Below are 22,412 nucleotides of genomic sequence, written 5' to 3' on the forward strand. Positions count from 1 at the left end.
GATCTCCTTTCTTTGTGGATTACATTTTTGTTGTTCGCAGTTTTTCTGTCTTCCTTTTGCAAGAGCCTACTTTTTGCGAGTTTTTCCGATCAGCGCTCTCTTTGTTTTATCAGTCTCCTAGAGTTTTTGTTCTCCGCCTGACTTGTTGTGCACTTTGAGCTTCCTTTGGACAGTGAAGCAGACACTTGAGAATTTTTTCGTTTTTATTGCATTCATTTCTGGAGACGTTCAGAGCGGCAGCAGGACCAGCCGCCGAGACATGTTCGTCACAGACCGAGAATCTTGCGAAAACCCGAGCTATTTAAAGTATCTCACAGCTGTTCGTTCATCTATCTCTGCAGGATTCTGGCTCCAGGATCTGGACTTCTGTCAGGTCGACACACAAGTGGAGTCTAGATCTAGATCACGGTGCAGTTGTGTGGCACAGTTCGAGGGGTGCGGGGGGCCGAGTCACGGCGGCATCTGAGAGAAGGCAGATTCTCCTCGGCGAGGTGCGAGCTCGGCGTGGCTTTGAAGTCTGAGAAGTGCTGCTGCAGACAACCGTGAGATGGGACTCGCACTTTCTAATTACTCACGCTTCCGTGCAGATTTGAGGAAACTGACTTCAATCAACTGGCAAGTTCTGTCGTCCTCACGAGAGGAATGAGGCGCCGTCTGCCAAGACTCGTCGTACATTATGTAATACTTCTTATTTCTCACAGTGTGACATTAATGTGGAAGTCCATTAAAACAAGACGACTATATGAAAAGGATCTTCTCAAATAAAGAAAAGCGCCTCAGGCTGGGCACGATCACAGCAACTTGTGTAATTTACACTATACAGACGTTCTTATCTTTTTTCCTTTCTTTTTCAAACTCAACAAATGTGTTTTTTTCTCAGAGTAACTCACAACTGGACTATCAAACTAACTGCACATGTGACCTTTAAATTGATTCTTCATTGATTTCAAATACTCTTCCAGATCACAGAAATTAGCATTAGCTATATTTGCTGCGCTAGCTCCATTAGCGTTCACGCTGCTACTCCCACTAGGATAATGTGGCGCCAAGTATTGTCTTTTCGATGACAGAAAACAGCAAAATCAGAGGGAATAGATTAATAATTGTTAATTTTTTAAGTTCAATTTGTACATTTAAGTTTCCCCTCCGTTATTTCTTTAAATCTTTATACTCTGGCTTGTCCGGGGCTAGTGTGGTAGACTTGTATCATAACCAAGACTGGACTCAGGACCACTTGTTTGTGGTCTATGATACACATGGCACCAACATAAGGATGTCTCCTCTACAGAGATGACTTATCAATTCAAAAGAGAGCAAAAAGGGAGTCAAATGGACACAAAAACATCTTGTTCTCAATCTGGCTAACTGACCTGATTTTGAGCTTGTCTTGGTGTCGGCTTCTGAATACAAGTCAATTTTTTGCTTTTTTGTCTGCTAAATTCAAAAATATTGTTTCACTTTTTTACTGCTCCATCAAGGTCATTGTCTGCTCTGCCCAGATTTTTTTTTTGTCAAATAAATTAAAACTTTTGTTCAAATGTATAAAATAAATATTTTTACAAAAAGGTGGTAATTTACTGAAAGTCAGCATTCATTGTTTTTAATAGAGAATAATATAACCATCGTTACCACAGTTAATGAACTTATTCAGGGAATATTGTCTTTTTATTTTTATTTTATCCATTGGTAAAATCTTTTCCCTTTCTTTTCATATTGGTTCGATGAGACGTTTACAACAAGCCAGTGTTCCCTGTTCTAGTAGATACTCTTCAGTCAAGAATTAGTGGTAACCAAAGTAAAAAGTTGGATGCAAATTTCTTTTATGTGTTATGCTCCTAATTGTCACCTTTTATTCTCATGCTGTATTACATTTCTCTATTCCTTCTCACACTTGTTCTTCACACAACCTGTGACTAAAAACCAAATATGTTTAAGTAGAACTTCTTTAATATGAACTCAGCATTTGGAACATCTGACTAAGTCAGGAAAGTTGTTGTTTTTTTTTCTCACATTTTTTGCCCTTTAAGTTAGCTACGGTGTTCCACAAGGTTCTGTTCTTGGTCCGGTCCAAATCGATAACCTTCACTTGGAAATTTGATCAGAAAACACTACACACTGCTGATGACAACAGTTTATATTTATCAATGACCTACATTTTCTTTATAATTAACTTATTGAAAAAGGGAACAAAAAGGTTCCAGTAGTTACATCTTAGACAATACGTAACTAATGATCAGGACTCACACATATAAGAAATCTCACAGATATCCTACTTTCCCATTCATAACATTTAAAAAAATCTTCTTCCTGTACAGCATCTTCCGAGCGTCTCCTGCAAACATCCTATTGAACTCCTCCCTGAATGTAACTCTGCTCTCGTCATTTTTCCATTTCATGTTATCTTTGCCAAATGAAACACGCGCCTCCTTGAAGTGTGTCAGCCAGAAACAGACAGATTTACATTGTAAACCCAGAACTATATTCGCAAAATTATAGTCAAACATCTGTCGTGCCGTCTGCTGCTTTGACCCCCCCACCCCCGCCTCCCTCCCCCCCGGGGTGCTGTGACACGGTTTCTTCTCAACTCTCGGTCCAACCTAAAAATAACGCTTAAACTGCAGACTTGTCACCGAGCATCTGCACGATATGTGTTGAAGGAAATGTTCCTGACATCCCCGATTCATTGTTGTGAATCTTTTTTTATTCACTTTCACGTCAAGTATAAATTGTTAGCCTTGACCTGAATGGAATTTGTGAAAAATCGAATGAACATGTTTAAACACAAGTACACACGTTTTAAATACTTATACTCCATCAGAAATCAATCAATAATTATTCATTGTAGAAATATTCATGGATCTGTTGACTTTTGAGGTCCATGAACCCACTTAAATGACAGCAAATCATGTTTTTTTTAACATTCATATTTAGATTTAGACATATTCATGTTTAGAATTTGTGTTTTGTTTTGTCCTTCAACACAGGGGGTCCCTAACATTTTTCGAACGCAGGGACAAGTTTTAGGCTTTTCTTTACAGAGCCATCTTTAAAAACTGCAAAAATAAAAATAAAATACCACGACTAGCAAATGAAAAATAGCGAAATTTCATAAAAATGGAAAATCTTGTTCCTCGGCTCAATTTTTTCCCAGGAATTTATAGTTAAATTTATTCAGATTGGTAGTTTACAGACCTATTATAAGGAGAATAAAAAAGAGAAAAAACATCCTGACCAGTTTCCTTTAAAACAAAACGCTTTTCAGACGGTGAAATCAATGATAGAGACTCTGGACACTCCAAATACCAAACGTTGGTCCAGTTCTGGCGCCACAGCAACGATCCACTTACGCCTCCTCCACCCCCTTCATCTCTGACGTCTCATCGACTAAGCCTCGTTGTAACTCTTCGGGCAAACGTGCATCTAATGTTTCAGCATCATCGAGTCAAAGTCTTTGATCTAATCAGTGTTGGGATTTACATATTCCTGCAGTCGAGTGGAACAATTCAACCTGATGCAGCTGGAAGCATTTTAGGCAAAGACGGCGACAGTGAGTGGTGCCAAGCTCATGTAAGACTTGCCCAAGGGAACTTAAGGCAACTCTCCAGAGAAGTGAATGAGGGAGAGTCAATTTCGCTTTTCCATTTTTTTGTTTCCATTTTCAACCTGATATTATGTCCAGCAGAGGTTGGATCTTAGTCAACTGATCATGTGACTCCATAGGCTCTTCTTTAGCATTTTTAGAAATTGGCTCTTTTATTTTGAACACATCATGAAGCGGAACAAGTTAGAAGAATCAAACACTATTAATGTCACCACCAGCCTCCATTCTTCAGTTCCCTCAAGTTCCTGGTCTCTGTTCTACTGTCCTGCTGTTAGATAGCAACAACCCACTTGGCATCCAGAAATTTGAAGTGTCTTAGAACATCTGCATTTCCACATAACTTGTCTGTTTTTCCCTATTAAGCCCATGCTGTTGTGCTTTATTTGCCATTGTCTTTGTAACTTAGTGTTTGGGTTCAAACATCAAATTCTTTTTTGGGGTGGTTACTATCCCCCTAATTGCAGCTTGTTTTTTTTACCTTTATTTTTAAGTTCATTATTAAATCATTTGTATTTCTACTCCACTGCTGTGTCAACATGTTTAATGTATACCACAGTTGAGCTACAGTACATGATGTTCGTAACAGAGTTCATTGAATTGATAAGCGGGAGGTGAGTGTTTATTTGTTAAGACGTTGCAAACCATAGCAACATTTGTCTTTTAGATCAACAGTCCTGCTCGCACTTATAGTACCAGACGGGTATTTGGTCATCATTGACATTATTAGATTGTACTGTGTTTTTGCTTTATTTGTTTGTGATGCATTATGTAAACTGTCTGAATCTTTGTTGAGGACTACAGGTGGAAAGTAGCATTTTGCTAATACTGGTGCAGCCATCTTTTTAATGTAACTGCACATTGTCCTTTTAAATAAACTGAACTGAAATTAAAATTTAGGATGTCTGATGCGACGCTGAATTCGTGGATTCGACCTTCATTCTTCTTTAATTATAGTTATTTTCACCAGTTTATAGTTGAATCCATTAACTAATATATCCATCAATTGTCAACACAGCTTTGATTAGCTGTTTAGGAAACTTAGATAGTTTAATTTACCAGTTGCTTTAGATATTCAAGGATTTTTTCCGTCATTCCAGTCAATACGAATAAAACAAAATGAGCTTATGAGGCCCGGTACTGAAAATGATATAACATTACATCCAATAATTTTTTTTTTTTAATTAGCAGAATCATGGACAAGGATGAACGTATTCAAGAAAGTATGCTATGTTAAAGTTTTATTGTTGCAAAGATGGACGTCTTCAATAAAGATCGTTGGAATTGGTGGTCTGCTTGAATTTAGCTCTAATTTATCAATCTTTTCTCTTGTTGAGCAATGTATAACCCTTACAGTCGGGCTAAAAATGAAGGCTTGTCAAGATTTGGTCTGTTTATACTCTTTAAATAGTCAACTTTGAGCTAAAAGATCAATATTTTATTTTGCCTTAATCCTTTTTACTTTAACTGTTTCTGACCAAATATTCAACATTGTGTATCTCTTAAAAAGTGTCAGCAAGAGGTGAAAAACTTAATCTGAAAAATCACTTTCCATTATTGTGGTTTATTATATACACTGTGAGCCTAAACACGCCACATAATCCCAGCCGTTGACAGATACTTGACTAAATTAGCTTTGACAAGTTGTTTGCAGAGCGGTTTCCTCCACTCTCATGCGACCACAATCGAAGATTCAAACCTTTACCAAGAATCCCCAGAAACCTCTGAGGTCCACATGAGACATTAATCTGTGCTGAAGCTCATTTTTGAAGGCTGTTGGAGCAGAGGAAAGGTCTAGTTGCCACGAGCAACCACATTGGTTAAGACAGCTGTGGATTATGGCGTTTGCTGTTCTGCAGCCTTAGCTTTCCAAGTTCATTTAGCGCTTCAGTGGGGGATAATAACTGTCTGCTTTATAGCTCTGCTGGATTAATGCGGGGCAAACAGGAAATCATAAGAGCTCTGGAAAGTAAAGAAAGATTCTCAAATATACTCTTAACTGGAGAACTTTGGGGACAGAACCGTTTCATTTACACTTTATATCCACACTGTGTTGTTTTCTAGTTGGAACACTTATAAAATAGGCTCACTTAAATACACAAATTAGATTAAAATCAAATGTTAAAAATCTCAACTGATCAAATCTTGGGTTGTGCACGTGTAACGCTTTTGCTAATCCACTTGCTGCTGCTCTATATTTGTCCATGTAGATAATCCCCCTTTATTCCACATCATCTTTTCCTTCCACGGATGAAGCACTGCTCGCAACCATTTTTTTTTTTCTCTTCCCCGGAAAAAAAAAAAGAAAAGCGAAATGAATGGCGTAATGATTGTGCCAGATACCGTGCAGACGCTGAGGAGCGTGACTCGTGGAAGCATGTTGAAGGATCTGCGCCGAACATTATTCACACAAGGGCTTAAGAAATCCATTGGATTTGAGCATTAACCACCCAACAAGTTCTTCTCTTCTACTGCGACATGCTTAGTGTTCGGTGCTCATGATCCATCCTTCTCTCTTTGCGTGTAGAAACAAGAAAGGCCTCGGCCATGTTGCTCATTTACAATTTGCTCTTTCATTCTGTTGCCTGCTGTGATGCAATTTGAACTCTGATTTCCCAAAAGGAAACTTGCCAAGGGATAGGAAAAGTACTACCACCATATTGTGGTTTATTTCCCACAGTATCATGGTCCTACATTGATTTCGACATACAAATGTATACATTTTTCAAGCATTTGAAATTTCATTTATAGCAATAAACTTGGAGATATGAGGAGAGTTCCAGGACTTGCTTGCACAACACAAACAGTGAGTATGAACAACGGAGTGACATGAATCTGGATGATGATCCAGAAAAAAGGCTTTACATTTTTTTTCCTTTCCCTATAATGACGTGATGACGATGAACATAATTTTAATTTACATTTAAATTCCATTCCATTTTTTTGCCTGTGGCTATGGAAGCAGTGGAGTCAGTAAACCCAGTGACGTGCAGTCGAGTCTCTAAAGCCTTCCCCGTGGACTAAACATTATCAGATGCAATGACCTACATTTGCTATCAAAATCTTTATATTTGCTCCCTGAAATCACAAAGTATTTGCCTTTTATTCTCATCATTTTGCTGTTTTTCTCTGCTGCTCTTTTTGAATGAATCATATTTAGTGTCATATTCTAATGACACTGTTTCTTTCACCGATCAGGATTGAGATCGGCCTCACAGAGGAAATGATTTTACATTGATTTTCAATTTTCTGTCACATTAAAGTTTGACGAGGGAAACACTTCTGTAATAAAATGTTCCTCAAGGGCATCAATATATACTTTGAAGGTCAAGTCAAAGGAGTGAAAAGCCCAAATGATATTTTCCTATATTTGCTCAAATGACTTTGATAGGCAAAAATGGAAGCAAAAACAGTGTGGACCAAAATACTACTACATAACTTGAAGTAAAAGTCCTTTTCAGGAGTTGAACATATAATGAATGATTAAGTATATATAAACAAAAAAATAAGTATTTTTGTTAGTTGTCATCAACATTTTTGGGGGTTACTAAGAGCCTGCAATCTTTAAACAGAAAAGGCCTAAAACCCTTTTTATTCAAAATCTCTTATAATTGTTGATTTCGAAAATGACTTCTTTTTTTTTTTCAACTTATACTTAAAATCATTAATGTGTATTATTATTATTATTATTATTATTATTATTATAATATATATGTTTTACTCTGCAATCAAAGGTGCTTCACTTGACTAAAAAAATAAACCTTTGATGGTCATTTTAGTCATTAATTAAACATTTATTAACAATTATATTCAACAATAAAAGGAAACAAATTGTTTCATGAAAAAGTAATGAATGAGAAAAATCAAAATATATATAATTGGATGCATTGTTTTTTTTTAAATAAATACGTCAAAAATATAAGTGACCTAACTTTAAACGCCAAAGGATGTAAAATATATTTGACTGATTCTTTATTAACAGATAACCTTGTACTTTTAAAGAGGTTTCTGCAATCATTAAAAAAAACAAAGTTTCAGCTTCACATTTGACTTCATTATTGGATTTGAAGGGTATTCTAAATAACAATTTCCCCTAAATTTCAAAATATCTCAATTTCAGTCCTAAAAAAAAGAATATATCTTTTTGTAAAACACATGAGGGTTTCATTGTATTTGACCCGGTTCACCAGGAACATGTTGAGAAGGATGAGTAAAGAATCCTGAATGCAACGGCAGCACTGCTGTAGTTCACTTTCATTAGATCTTCGTTCTCTTTTATAAAGTATTAAAACCTCCTGTGACAACTACCAAGCGAACATTCCGTCTAATCCGTGTTCTACAGCTCTGCTATCGCGGTGTGCTGGGACGTAGCCTGACCTGGCAGCGCTGTCAGAGTGTGTTTCCAGCCTCGGGCCCCGGATGCTCCTCTTCAACTCCATTTCATCAGCAAATACGAGCCGAGCACAACTCCGTGACTCAGGTAGGCATGATGGCGTCAAGCGTGGCCACGATCCGGCCGTGGCCTGAATGTCAATTTGTGCAAACAATTCTCGACTGAGTCTGGGTGGAGATGTTTTTTTTGGCGAACACACATACAGGCACAAACATCATGGAAATCTCCCACTAGATGGATTTGGAGTTTCTCTGCAGAAACACTTTCTGTTCTGGCTCGTGAGAGAAACTGAACTGGAGCAGCCGTCGAGTGCTCGTTGAAACACAATCAATCTTAATTTATTCCTTAATAGCCTTGGATTCATTGTGAGACTCAATGGAAAATTCCTTTTCGCCATAAAAGTTTAAAGTGTGAACACAACTGCATAGAAGAACGTACGCTTTGAGCTCAATCTGCTGCTGTGGCGGTGAAATCAAGCCCCCTCATGTGTTCGGCAGGATGGCGGCACTTATGTAAAGTTTCACGAGATGAGAATGGTCTTATGTTTAGTCATTTTTATGGGGGGCTTGTCGCCATGGGAGTGGTCATTTATTTCTGGCAACCAGATCTGCTGGAGGAGAGTCAACATGGCCGATCCAAGAGGCAGAATTATAGCTTATCATCTGATGTGGAAGAACAGAACAGGAAAAAAAATAGATTTGGACTGTTGTATTCAGAGCTCAGTGACTTTCATTGTTTTTGACGAATTTCCCCCTCTCTGAATAAACCAACATAAAATCTGGGCTCGGACTGGCGTCACGATGACGTTCATATTTTTGGAATGATTCTAGAGATTTTCTGGTGGATTATGTGGTGCAACGCACCAAATTTGTCGCATCTCTTGTTACCATATTGTAGCGCAACACTTTAATAAAATCTTTTGATGAAAATACATTTAAAGAATGATTTAAGTCTGTCATCACATACACTTTGTCACCATTTATTGGTGCTTTTTATTCAACAGATGCCAGAAAAAAGGAAAAATCACTAAAGAATTAGAGAAAAAAGTCTCAATTGGTTTTGAAGTTTATCAAGTTTATATAGTTTATAAAGTTCTCCCCCGTCTGAAATCTCTGCGAACGAGAGGTTACGAGAGCAGAGTCCATTATGACGTAATAATGTCTTCACTCCTCCTCCATCCAGCGATAATCACGCCCTGCTTTGTTTATACAACGAGTCCCTTGGAGGTGGAGACTTCCTTGATTGATAACGCGCAGTGACAAACCTTGATGCTCGACCAATCACAGCAGAGTGGGCTTTGAACAAACAGACACATACTGATGATACAATAGAGGTCCAGGATATATTTAAGACACACTTAAATCAACACATTAGATTCCCTTGAATATTAATTTATCTCGACCAGCTTTCGTTTTGTGCTAACAGGGCGAGAAGATCATTCTTAAGACGACAACCCGGTTGGCTCTGATGGACGATCAAGATCCTCTCTTCTCTCTGGATCACCGACGAGGACGTCTCTCCCGCTGAAGAGCAGTTGCGATGAGTCACGGTCGCTGAGGTCACAGATCGGGTCGGATTCCTTCTGAGCCGGCGAGCCGTGTCTACGAAAGTACCACGAGGTGCATCCAGGACTTCTTCGGCGCCGCGTTAATTAAGGCTTATCATCCTCGCCATCAATCATTCACGTCTACCTCCACATCCTGTTCCCGCTCATGAGACAGTGAAGGATTCTTATCGCGCCAATCAGCAGCCTCTCAGACGCTGCTAAATATGGAAACAAATTGATTTCACCGCTCATTATTATCACCATAATTGCCCGCTACTTAGCATAATTCCTTCAACGCCACATCAGACGGATCTGCCCCTGCCAGTGATGCGACGTGATTGGCTGAGCGGTTTACTTGAGACGGCGTGGCAGGAAAATCTTCTGGTGACAAACGATTTCTGAGATGGACACGTGACTCTGGTTATTAACAAACATAGTTCTAAGATGCTGCTCATGTGCGCACGTGGTGACCTTCCATCATCACATCCCACTATAAAGAGCTTCTGAGGCGTAATAACAACTGAATGATTGATGCCATTTCTCGAGCTGCTTGTGTTGATGTTTTTATGATCATAACTTTTATTCATTAGAGTGGACAGACAAAAGTGTGAACATTATTGTTAATGCATTTTGTATGTGTCTTCCTTCTATACTGATGGTCTGATGAAGCTTCATGGAGCAGTGTCATTATTGTCAGAGACCACTAGATGGTGGTCTTTGCACTATTTTCCTTTGCTTTGAACAACTGTTCTAATGAAACGTCAATTTTAAACTTGTGGCGACACTTCCTCAACTAAGTAACATTTTCAAATGTGAATCATTCAAATGTTGAATTCTCATTTTCAGGATTTATTCATATTAAGACTCTTAGAATATTCTAAAAATGTACTTAAATAGTCAATGCTTCATTATAAGTGTCAATGACCTAATAGGGAATGTATCCTGTTTTTATTAGTATTATTTCAGGTTTTAACATAACAAAACCAAGCTAAACAGGCACAGCTTCGTACCCCAATTGTATTCTTAAATAAGGGAGGTGGGGGTTGGGGTCACAGCCTGTCTCATCAACTCTGAGATTTTGAAAGCCCAGTTATGGATTTTGTTTTTTAGTATTCTGAAGCCTGTTGATTGTGTGCGCTTGGTTTGTTTTCTTGTTGTGGATTTTAATCTTCTCAGACTGATGTATTCCCTTCTGCAAACAAATATACCTTTGGGTAGAAATAAAGAACTTTAGCCTTCTGAATTTGTGTCTCTTTGATTTTCTCTTTCAAAACCCATAAAAATGGCCCTACTATTAAAACGTGGCCCCTCAGGAAACGTGTTTGCTACCCAAGCATAATAGAGAATATCATGGCTTTTGTGTCTTTTAAATCCCATTTTTTTTACTCAGTCTCCTTTCTTTCTTTTTCTTATATAAGTCTAGTATTCATTCAAAGTTATTTTTTTATTATAATAGATTTGAAAGTTAGCCTGGCTGCTAACAAGCGTTAGCTCACATGACATACGTGCAATCATTTTACACAAAACCACTAAAGAATGGAAAACAAAAACTGGACAAAAATTACAGTTATCCTCCAGAGAGCCAAATGTACCATCATTTTATCAAACCATTAACGTATGTTGTATATGACCATCCTCACAGTTGTTCAAAACAAAGGAAAACATTGCAGACACCGCCATCTAGTGGACTCTGAAAATAATGCCACTGCTTCATGAGACCAGACCATTACGAGCACACAGGATAAAAGAAAGGACCCAACATGGACATGGAGTTTGTCCAGATTTATCTTTCAAAACGGAGCTGACAAAACCATCTAGTGTTAGTTCAAATAAAAATAAAAACAGAATGAACTGAAGAAGCCGGTGCTGCTGCAGCTCTTCGTATTCGTTTTTCACCTCATAATTTTCAAGTCAGGATTTTGACAGCATCATATTAGACCACAAAAAATAATGGAAAGGGAAAGTCACTCGGGAGCTTCAGGCGTGAAATGTTTTGGCATTTTAAATCCTAATTGTGTTTCGATAAATTGCCTCCACGGCGAGGCGGAGATGGGCAGACTGATTGGACCGCCGTCTGTTTACCGGTGTTGGTACGCAGGTGTGTGAAAGAGAAGCCGCCGAGCATCTACCTTATCAGCTTAACGGGATGAAAGCGGAGACTCTACAAAGCTTTTAAAAAGCGGTGAATCGATGCTTCTCAATGCCCTTAAATCCCTGTCAGATTCATGCAAACCCACTCGGCGTCATAATCTAACAACTGCAGCGGACATGTTATCAGCGTCACGAGATGGATGGGGGGGGCTCGTCAACAATTAGCCGCCGACACAACCTTTAGCTGTTACCTTGGATTATACGCTGTCAGTCATCGACACCGTCCCCAACTTGGGGTGTCTTTTGAAGTAAGAAAATCCCTAAGCTTCCGCGTGAGGAAAAAACCTCCTTCCTTCCTCTTCTTTCCTGTCCCCTGTCAGAAGCTTACGTGGAAAACCTATAAGGTCCTCACTCTTGTTCTCACCCGTGACAATGGGGGTTGGAAAACGGATATTGTGTACTCGCCGTGGTTACTTTGATGTTTTTCTCCGGGTTCCTGGCTGCGCTCCCGCAAGTCGATGCGGCGTTTCCTTTGACTGACAGAAACAAATGAGTATCATGTTCATCTGTGAGTCTTTGAAGTGATCTCAATGTCACCCCCCACACCCCCCTCCTCAGTTTCCTCAAATCTACGCTATAGAAGTGGGAGAAATTTGTCAGGCCTGCCTGAGCTCAATTTCACACACTTCATGAAAGTGGGGCTGAGGTTGTCATTCTTACTTAATCCATACAAGGCCTGGAGGAGGCGTGGGCGGATTTGGTCCAAGAAGTCTAACAGCAAACTATTAAACTCTGTCCTCTGACCAAATAACCTAACACAGGGAGATGGAGGGGAGATGCTCTTTTTTGGAAAGGAAAAGCTTGATATCAGTTGACGGTAGCGGGTAGGTTCATGGACTCATTGCTATTTGAAGAAACGTATGGAACCAAAAATGTTCTCAACGTTTACATAAGAGCTCAGAAACCAAATTGTTTGCATGAAAGCCTGACTATAGGAGAGAAATCCTAAATTATTTGCCTGACTCACCAGGATAATCCAGCTACAGTGATAGTTCACCCAAAATTCAAATTTAGACTCACCCTCATGTTGCCAAAGTCTTGGGAGAATTTTTAGACTAATCCATGCATTTTGGGAGTTTCAGGTAGTGAATTATTTTCAGAGTCCACTAGATGGCGGTCTCTGCACTATTCTATTTTATTTTTAAACAACTATTCCAATGAAACATCACATCATTTTTAAACTGATGGCGCCACCTACTGACCTCTAAACAACATGACACTGCTTCATGAAGCTTCATCAGACCATCATTACCTTGAAATGCTCAGAGGGGAGATCGTTTATAGCCACTTCCTGATTCTTTGTTTCCATTCTGTTTTCCGCTGTATTAACCCTTTTTTTTTGGAATAATGCAGCTCTTCACAACCCAAAGTATCTTTGTGAACTGACCCAAGTCCAAAACCCTGAGAACAACAGACCTCTTGAGATGTTGATCTGTATCTTTGAAGCATTAACTTCAACTAAATCAAAAAAAAAATAGACATATGAACCGATTAGCTCTCAGACTCCCTCCAAAAGCAGACTTGCAGTCCTGGGTCAAATCTTTCGTTGTCTGAAGCCTCATTAGAAGCTGCTTCTGATCCGCACACTTTATAATAGATTATTTAAGCCAACCTCTATCTACCCCTTTATCGATTGGAGCGAAAGTGCAGATTCTTAGTCATAGAATGAAACTCTGTTTATTCCAGCTTCTGCTGCTATTTCCGTTTTCGCCTATTTGCCTGGTTGTCAGAGAATGTTCTGCCGAGTATCTCCCGTCTCATGCGTAAGCAAAGTAATAAGGGCATTAAACATGTCTGACTGGAGATGGGTGACCTTCCTGCTATTAAAATGAATATGTGTTTACCACAAGAATAAATCAGGTCTTCCTGCTCCTCATGACTATCAGCAAAAAACAAAAATGCAGCGGGAGCCAATTAACATATACAATCAGACCAGTTTAACTATTTAAAGAGGGTTGAGTCCGATTGATGTTGTCCTTGTGTCTCCAGGTACCTACAGTGATTGTCTGTATCCTTTGATAACCTAGGCTTTGACTCAGTCATCTCAGAGGACTAGACTTCCTTTATACCCGAAAAACCGACTAAGTTATCTTACTGGCAATACAAAAAACAACCTGTACTAACTATTTGAGTTGCTAGAACCATTTCAGGAACCAACCCGTGTTGGTGCAGAGAACAGGAACTCAAAGCTAAATCCTGTTGTTGCTTCTACTTTAAAGCAGGCTTAATTCTCACCTCCATAATGCATGGAAGCAGTAAATACCAAAACAAAGATGCACAAACTTGAGGGGCTTTGGTTAATTTATTTAGTTTTAAAACACAATCCTATTCCAGAAAATCAGTTGTGATAGTTAATGTTTCAAGATAGAGTCCTATAGTTTGAGTCTTTTGTTACACAAAATACAAGTAAGTAAGTAAGTAAGTAATATTTATTTATATAGCGCTTTTCGAGACCAGGGTCACAAAGCGCTTAAACAATCAAAACAATACTCAAAAAAGTACATACTTTAAAGATCAAGATAATACTGAGAACAACACAGGAGTTCGAGAAATTCAAGGAAAAGCCTGAACAAATAGAAACGTCTTAAGATGTTTCTTAAAGGAGTCAGTAGACTCTATCAAGCGCAAAGAGAGAGGAAGATCGTTCCAAAGCTTAGGAGCAACAGCCTGAAAAGATTTCTCTCCTCTGGTCCTGAGCCGTGTGCGAGGAACCATCAGTAGATTCTGATCCACAGACCTCAGAGCCCGAGCTGGGGTGTAAGGCTGGATCAGATCAGTGATGTAAGGCGGAGCCTGACCATGAATAGATCTGAAAGTAAGAACCAGAATTTTAAAGTTGATCCTGAAAGAAACTGGAAGCCAGTGAAGAGATTTAAGGATCGGAGAAATGTGAGTTCTTCTACTTGAGCGTGTCAGAATTCTCGCTGCAGAGTTCTGAATCAACTGCAGGCGAGACAGCTCCTTCTTGTTAAGACATGAAAACAAACTGTTACAATAGTCCATAATAATAATATTACGTATATTCATTAATAATAATAATAAGTATATTCATTGTCTGTGAAGAGCTCTCGTCTCTTGACATCAGTTCACAGATGATAGAGAGATCCCTCTGTCTCTAAATTGAATGAACCAAATCACCCATTTTAATACGGAAAACAATTATTTCCTGATCTTGGGGCCAGCAGTACAGTAAACACAATCACTGCTCTTCATGAAAATAATATTGCAGTTTGTCTTTGAGAGAAAGTTCTAAAAACGTTAATAGTTCCTTAAAAGGGTCACAATTTAGTAAAATCGTAGCTAAATATCATAATAGCGTCTGTAATTATTAACATAAAATGTGTTTGTAAAATAATGATTGCTCTTTCCTTATCACTCCGGTTCTAGTGGAACTCCTGCAGATTAGTCACACAAGACTGTGACATAATCCATCAAGATAATTGTCATCAGTTTTGGACTGGAAATAGTTTTGACCATTGTTGCTATCACTTAGTATACAGGGCTTTGCTTATCATTTAATGGACTAAAGTTGGCTATTTCTTGTGATAAGACTCTCTCCCAGATGGTCCAGAAGGAAAAGGGACACTTCAGGACACAAAAACTTTGACTCAAGCATTGGAAACAAAAAAATACCACAGTCGGATGTAAGGCTTTTCCAGACAGTTTCGAGGCCAACTCAGGTTGAGATGTGACAGTTTGAGGTCAGCGGTGATTCCATTCGGCTCAGTGGCCAGATGACTGGAGCCCTACATGCTGCCCGGAGAAGCGTCTTTTGAAAGTCAGGTAACTTACAAGCAGACACACTCCCTCTGGGATTCCACTGACAGCACTTAAAGTCATGTGGATATAATCCCACAAATGGAAGATCCTTGAGAAGCTCTTGTGGGCAAACACAAGTCCAGCTCACAAGCACCCGGAGCAACGAGGGCATCGATCCATAGCACAGGTGTCAAAAGGCCTGGGGGTCAATCATCTGGCCAGCCTTATTTTATGTGGGGCGCACGACCTTTAAATACCTAACCTTGATAATCTTAATGATGTATTAAGATCACATCTATTGAAAGCAGAGATTATAATTCTAAATTAATATAATTCTTAATTTTGGAATCTGGATATTCAGATAAAATAGAATTTGTCGCCGTAAATTGACATTGATCTATTCAAAGTTAAATTTACAGAAAAATGTTAAATTCCTAATCCAGAGTCTTTCCTAATTCCTCATCTTCTGTCAGATTTCTTAATTCCCAATCCTGACAGACACACTCTGCATAATCTCCTGAAAATCCACCATCATTTTTTCGGGATGCAGCTCGAAACACTGTTTTTTAATGAAGACGTTGGTACGTTCTCTGACGCTGAAGCCTCTTTGATCACTCGTTTACAATGTAAGACCTGCTCTTTGACTGCGGCGAGAACTCCATCAAAGTCCCGTTTGATGGGTTTTCGTCTAAATCCTCGGAGCAGCAGCAAACAGGTGCTTCAACAAGAGCCTGGAGTGAGTTTTAAAAACGCGTCTTTGTAGCTGCCGACAGGTTTTAAATCCAATGTAACCGTGAAAAGAAATGTTGCCTCCGACAAAGGAAATAAAACCTTGAGAACATCAGCAAACTTGGCAAAGGCTTTTCATCCCCCGATAACAACTTTTTTGAGTTCTCTCCAATATTCATGTATTTACCAAACATAAGAAATGTTTTTTTACTCCCTCTAACGCATACAATCTTAGTCACCTTTCTTGGTCTTTTACCCATGATCCTCTTTGTTGTCTTTCTCCGCTTCATCTACAACATTTCTAGTTGTAGACTGTCTCTCCTCTTGTCCAAACATCGGTCCTCCCTATTTTTGTCTCCAAACTCCTGCACATTTTGACGTATTTCACTTCTGTGAACCATGGTATCTTCACCTCTGAATATTCATTGCTAAGAATTTGACAAAATGACAGAAGTTAGATGAAGCTACGTTGTATTTCTAGGCCTCAAGGGACAGGGAAGCCCTGTGGACCAACAAGGTTCAAATAAAACGTTTCCGTTAGCATAGATTTGTTTCGAGAATAAAGGGCACCGTATGTTAATATAATGTATGAACATCAGTCAGGGGCAGCGAGGACCACCAGCAACAACCTTTTCAAACATATGTATTGACGCTTTAAGAGGAAAAGGTTGAAGGTTTTAAGAGGGTCTTTCACAGTCGACCGACCAAAATCAATCAAATTATGGATGAACGTCACCAGAACCGTGTACGCCAGCCCAGGAACATGACCTTTTGTCATGAATAAAGTGGAATAATTTAACACTATTTTGAGTATTTTACAAGCTCTGATAATTCCTAAAATGGACGTATGAGTATTGATAATGCAGGAGTCTTTTTTTTTCGTGACCCTATTTCTTTTTTGTGTTTTTTTTTTTGAAAATGGTAATAATGAAAACAAAACAATTGGGTTTATAAAAAAAGGTATGTGATCTTTTCTTCTATGCCTTTGGAAAATGTTATCAATCTTTTAAGTTGGAACAGGTAGGAACCGTATCAAGATGAATAAAGAATACGAATTAGGGAATATGGTCCAACTATAATTTGTATGATATTCAATGAGTACACAACATTAGCAATCACAAGAAAATCTGTTTGTCATCCATTTAAAAAAGATATTCCTTTAAATAAGTGACTCCACTTCACATAAAACCAACTTCATCAATCTCAATCTACCACCGTGGTCATAATGGCCGCTCAATATACGATAGTTGATGCCCAGACTAAGTACTTGACAAACCACATCAAAGCATCAAAGGTTATTGATCAGGCGGACTTTCACTCCAATAGATCAATCCAGCAGCTCTCGCGACATGACAAGAACTTTCCTCAGCGTTTGTTTGAACGTGTCAGACTTACGGAGGGAGTGCCACTCGTCCTGCCGTATTGTCTTGGTGATGTTGTAGGAGAGGTTCTTCGGTACTGTAGCCGAGGAGTAGTGGTATTTGATGTAGGAGCATCTCGCGATGGAACCTGCGGAGAAAAAAAAGGTGGTTTCAGTCACGGGAGGTCATCACATAAGAGCGGCGCTGACGACACACTTTGCAGAGCGGAGATAACATTGTTCAGCCGCGGCCATGACTCAGCAGTTATTAATTGAATACGCAGACACTGGCAAATCACTTTTCTCTGCTGAGACAATAGCCGACCGCTGGCGTTCGAGATCCCATTGTGTCGCCGCTGAAAGAATGATTCCGACATACATTTCCATTACCTACATCTGGACACAATGGCTGTCAGAGGAGTGATGGATTCTTCAATGGCTATTGAGTAATTTGTCAATCAGTCAAATGTGTGTGTGTGTGTGTGAGTGAGTGAGAGTGAGAGTGAGTGGTTTGGGTTATATTAGAAAAGACTTGAATAGAAAAAAATGTAATTTGTTTTTCATAATGATTTGTTTTTCAAAAAATTAAAACAGGTAGGGGGATAAATATCTGAATTGTATAATTTAATTAGATTCATCATTAATATTGGAAAGTGGAAAAAGTTTAGTGTAAATCCAATTTCCAATTTGTTTTTGCTTTTCTTTTTTTTCTTCACCTCATCAGGTCAGGTTAGAGTTTTTTTCCAGTGCAAGTGGATGATTATCTTTATTCCATGTGTCATCTCAGGGTCCTGGTGACCCTTGGCCTGAATACAAATGTGTTTGTGGAATCCCTTTTGTTGTCTCTGGGTCAAGTTGACGCAAAGAATAAAATAACAAATGTGTTTGTAGTATCCCTTGTGTTATCTCTGGATACCACAAACCCATTTCTTTCTGAAATTCAGGTCAACTTGAATAAGAGTCAACACAAGGAATACCACAAACACATTTGTTTCAATTCCCTGGGTCAACTTGACCTAGAGTCAACACAAGGGATACCACAAACACATTTTCCCCCTGACACTGGGTCACCATGACCCAGAGACCGCACCAGCGTTCAGGTATTCCACTGATAATGAAAATAATTTTTTTCTGCTTCCACTTTTCCTCATTATTCTACGAATCTGTTGCGTTCATCGAAAGGTAATTTAAACTTCACCACGTATCATGACCATTCGGAGATGTAAAGAAAGCTCTAAGAAAAATGAATCAACAAAAATATAAAATGAATATACCATACCTGGTAAAATAACTATTTCACAATTAAGGTGAATTTCTTATGATATGGTTTGTCCTTCAAATGGAAATGGCACTTATTTCTAAAGAGAGACCGATCCGTGGTTCAGTTGCCGCTGTGTTCAGAAAATAATTTCTTTACTGGCGAAGACATGAGTGGTGCTGCTGGAATTCTGCCCTAACTAAACTCTTCATCTTCAAAAAACATCTACTTTGGTAGGAAAAGAGTAAACATGACTGTCAAATTAAAGTGGGAAAGGAAATTGAAGGATTTACTCGTACATGCCTGTCCAGCAGGATTGAAGGGATTGAAGTGCTCGGAAGATTACCTTCCTGTGTGTTCTCTGGATTCTGCTGAGAATAGATCTGCAGACCGGAGTGTTTTTCAGGAAAAACGAAAAAAGCCATTAGCTCAGGATTGGAGACGCCAAACACCCGGAATGGTGTCGAATTTTGGAAACTTAACAACATGATTATTATTTTGAAGGTGACTTCAAACATTGAATGTTCGCTCTCCTCACTCATCCACGATATACAGGGTTACAAAGGATGTGAACATGGATCCCTCTCTGGTCTTGTATACATCCCTGTATATGCTGATGACACACAACATGTTGTTCTTACTCTTCCCTGGTGAGCTTTTATTCATGCACTCTATAATGTGTGGTGAATTTAAATGAAGAGGCCGAGTTATCCGACGTCCTTCAGCACGATCCGAAATGTGAAATATTCCACCGCCTTGAATAAGCAGTTTGACCCGGATCACATTATAGAGCGAACCAATTTGTCTGAGCAGAGTGTACGCTAGCGCTGGTGTGGTAATACTGTTATTTTCTCGTCCATTCAACACGCCCGGGATCGTTTGTTTACCTGACGCAGCTCGATTCCAGAGGTCAACCAATATGTGCAATAAATGTGTAGCTGCTCGCGAGAAAAACTGTGTGTCTATGGAAACGTTTTCTAAAACCGTGGAGGACGTCCACATAGTTTCAGACTACTAAAGCCTTTGGCAACAGGTGACGAGGTTTTTTTTGAAAACATTTTTCTGAGTCAACTTTTCCCCCAGGAATTGTTTTCTTTACTACCACTTTTTACGACTTTTTGGTTGACTTTTTTCTATCGATTTTCCTTAATACTCGGCGTGTTTGATTTATTTGTTAACTGACTACGGACTTTCTTTTCCAATCCTATTTTCCATAGTCTCAATTGGTGGAAAAGGTAAGATAAGATTAATAGAGTTTTACAAATTTGGCAATGCTGCTAAGCTAACAGTAGCTCAAACGCTGCAATCTCTTCCCAACAGTCCGGGTTTGAGTCCAGTCATATCGGTATTATTACTCTTGTTATTGTTACTTATACTTTTTTTTCACTTATTTTTGGTAGAATTGATGATACCAACTCACAGTGACTGTATAACTAACAACTGATTTTGTGATATTTTTTCAGCAATCATTTTTCTGATAAATCTTTATTTATTTCTTGCAACGATACCCCTAAAAACTTTTATACATACTTATTTGAAATCTTCCCTCTGCAGCTACTGATTGACAATTTTTGTGTTTTCAATTTAAAGGGCAACTATTGTGTTGATTTAAGTGTGTCTTAAATTGATCTTAAACCTCTATTGTATCATCAGTATGTGTCTGTTTGTACAAAACTCTCTTTTCATTGAAATATTTACATTAGAAAATGTGATTAAACCCCGCCCACTGGAAACACTTTTCTCTTTTCATTAAATCTCTGGAGACTAAATCTTGTTTACTATAACCACACTCACTCTGCTGTGATTGTTCACATCATGTCATCAGTTCAATAAGTCTCCACCTCCAAGGGACTTGTTGTATAAACAAAGCACATTGTGATTACAGCTGGCTGCAGGAGGAGTGAAGCCATTATTACGCCATAATGGACTGCACTCTCGTAACCTCTCTTTCGCCCAGATTTCATAGGAGGGAGAACTTTTAAAGTAATAAGTTCAAAAGGGGGTCATGATGAGGGACTTACTGCATCTTGGGGAAGAAGACTTCAACATTTGAAACATATGAGTGAGTCAGGAGAGTTGGGTTTTCACATTAGTTGCCCTTGAATTTCACATTGACTCACATACAATCTAAAAAATTATCTAGCCAATAGGCTAACACTTTAGCTCCTCCATTTGATCTCTGTCATCCGGGTAGCGTTCAATTTTATCACAAAAGTTTACGTCAGCGGTTATAGATTTTTCCCGACAGTTACACTCATTCTGACAGTTATCGAGACTCCAAATTGGCCAATCGAAAGTACCCAAGCAAGGGGAGGTAATCAAGGATTCGATTTCAAGCTCCTACTAACGCGTGGAATCCACGGGAGGAAGCGTCCACGCTTCTGTTGGCGCTCACTATGCTGAAGCTCACCCAGGTTGCGTGTAATGGCCGCCATTCACACCAACGTGAAGCCTTTCCATGAACGCTATTCCCGCCATCAGTTTGAGAGGAAAATCTATTACTTTTTATTCTCCAGTTAAAAGGGACGACATATATATATATATTTTTTTTTTAAAAATCAGAAGCACGAATAGCCTCCAGCTTTAGAAGCTAGATTGTCTACGTTCAGTGATCGTCTCAGATAGAATAACATTTTATTTTACGACTTTTCCTTATACATTCTCCGGATGGCTTGAAGGCCTTTTCTGAACCTGTTATTGACGATTTCCGCTGTGAGAAATTTAAATAAAAAAAAGATGCTTAACAATAACAATACTAGATTTTTTTTTAAAAACATAGAAAAAGAGAGAATTCGGAGGAAGCAAAAGTACAACCTAAAAGTGCATAAGTTCATCTGACTCATGACACACACACACACACACACACACACACACACACACACACACACACACACACACACACACAAAGGCAGCACGGTCAGACGTGACATTGTTTCGCTTCTTTGTCGCAGAACTAATTACCGAGAGTCTCTTTATTTCCTCTCTCGCACCAGTGCTGAGTGACTGGATGTTTCCCCGATGACGGTGTTGAATAAAACAGCAGTTACCACGCAGTCGTCCACGTGGAACTCTGCTGCCACACATCACTGTCAAGACGTCTCTCTCCGGAGGAGGAAGCAGCCAATCGCAGAGTCTCCCACCATCGCTCTCGGGGGGGAGCGTCGAGTGTCAGACTGAAAGGGATGGATGAACGCGTGGATCTGAGGAATGATTTGTTTATGCATTCTTGACATGACGGAGCGTTTTCCTCTCAATCTTCACTTTGAGATGATCCAACATCTCTCTGACGCCACGATTGTTTCATGATAACGCTGCGCTCGCCGTCGCTGAACAACAAGTGGCTGATCTTAGCGGCGAACTACTAGTCAAAGTCACATCCGTCTTATCGTCCGAACATTGATGGATGCTGAAACCACTTTTTAATGGTATAAATATGTATATCACCACAGATCTGTTCCCTTGAAACACTGACTTTTTTTCTTTCACATGCCTTCGTTTGGACGTCAAATAATGTAACGCTTCAGTTTTCAAAACAAATCAGGGATTTTTATCTTAGTCTTAAAAATAACAAAATCTGGCCTGCCAACCGGATTGTTGGTTGGAAATTAAAGTAGCTAA

At 39.1% G+C, this 22,412-nt stretch overlaps 1 protein-coding gene across 1 annotated transcript in view; it reads right to left on the reverse strand.

Moving 5' to 3' along the window:
• LOC148084295 (transmembrane protein 178B) overlaps positions 1-22,412 on the reverse strand; it is a 109,396-nt gene that overhangs the window by 35,651 nt on the left and 51,333 nt on the right. The window contains exon 2 of the mRNA XM_087787419.1: positions 17,572-17,685. Within this exon, the coding sequence (XP_087643545.1) occupies positions 17,572-17,685 (114 nt within the window). The remainder of the gene's footprint in view (positions 1-17,571; positions 17,686-22,412) is intronic.

Source organism: Callionymus lyra, chromosome 3, assembly GCF_982586985.1.
Source record: "Callionymus lyra chromosome 3, fCalLyr1.hap1.1, whole genome shotgun sequence".
NCBI classification, from domain to species: Eukaryota; Metazoa; Chordata; class Actinopteri; order Syngnathiformes; family Callionymidae; genus Callionymus; species Callionymus lyra.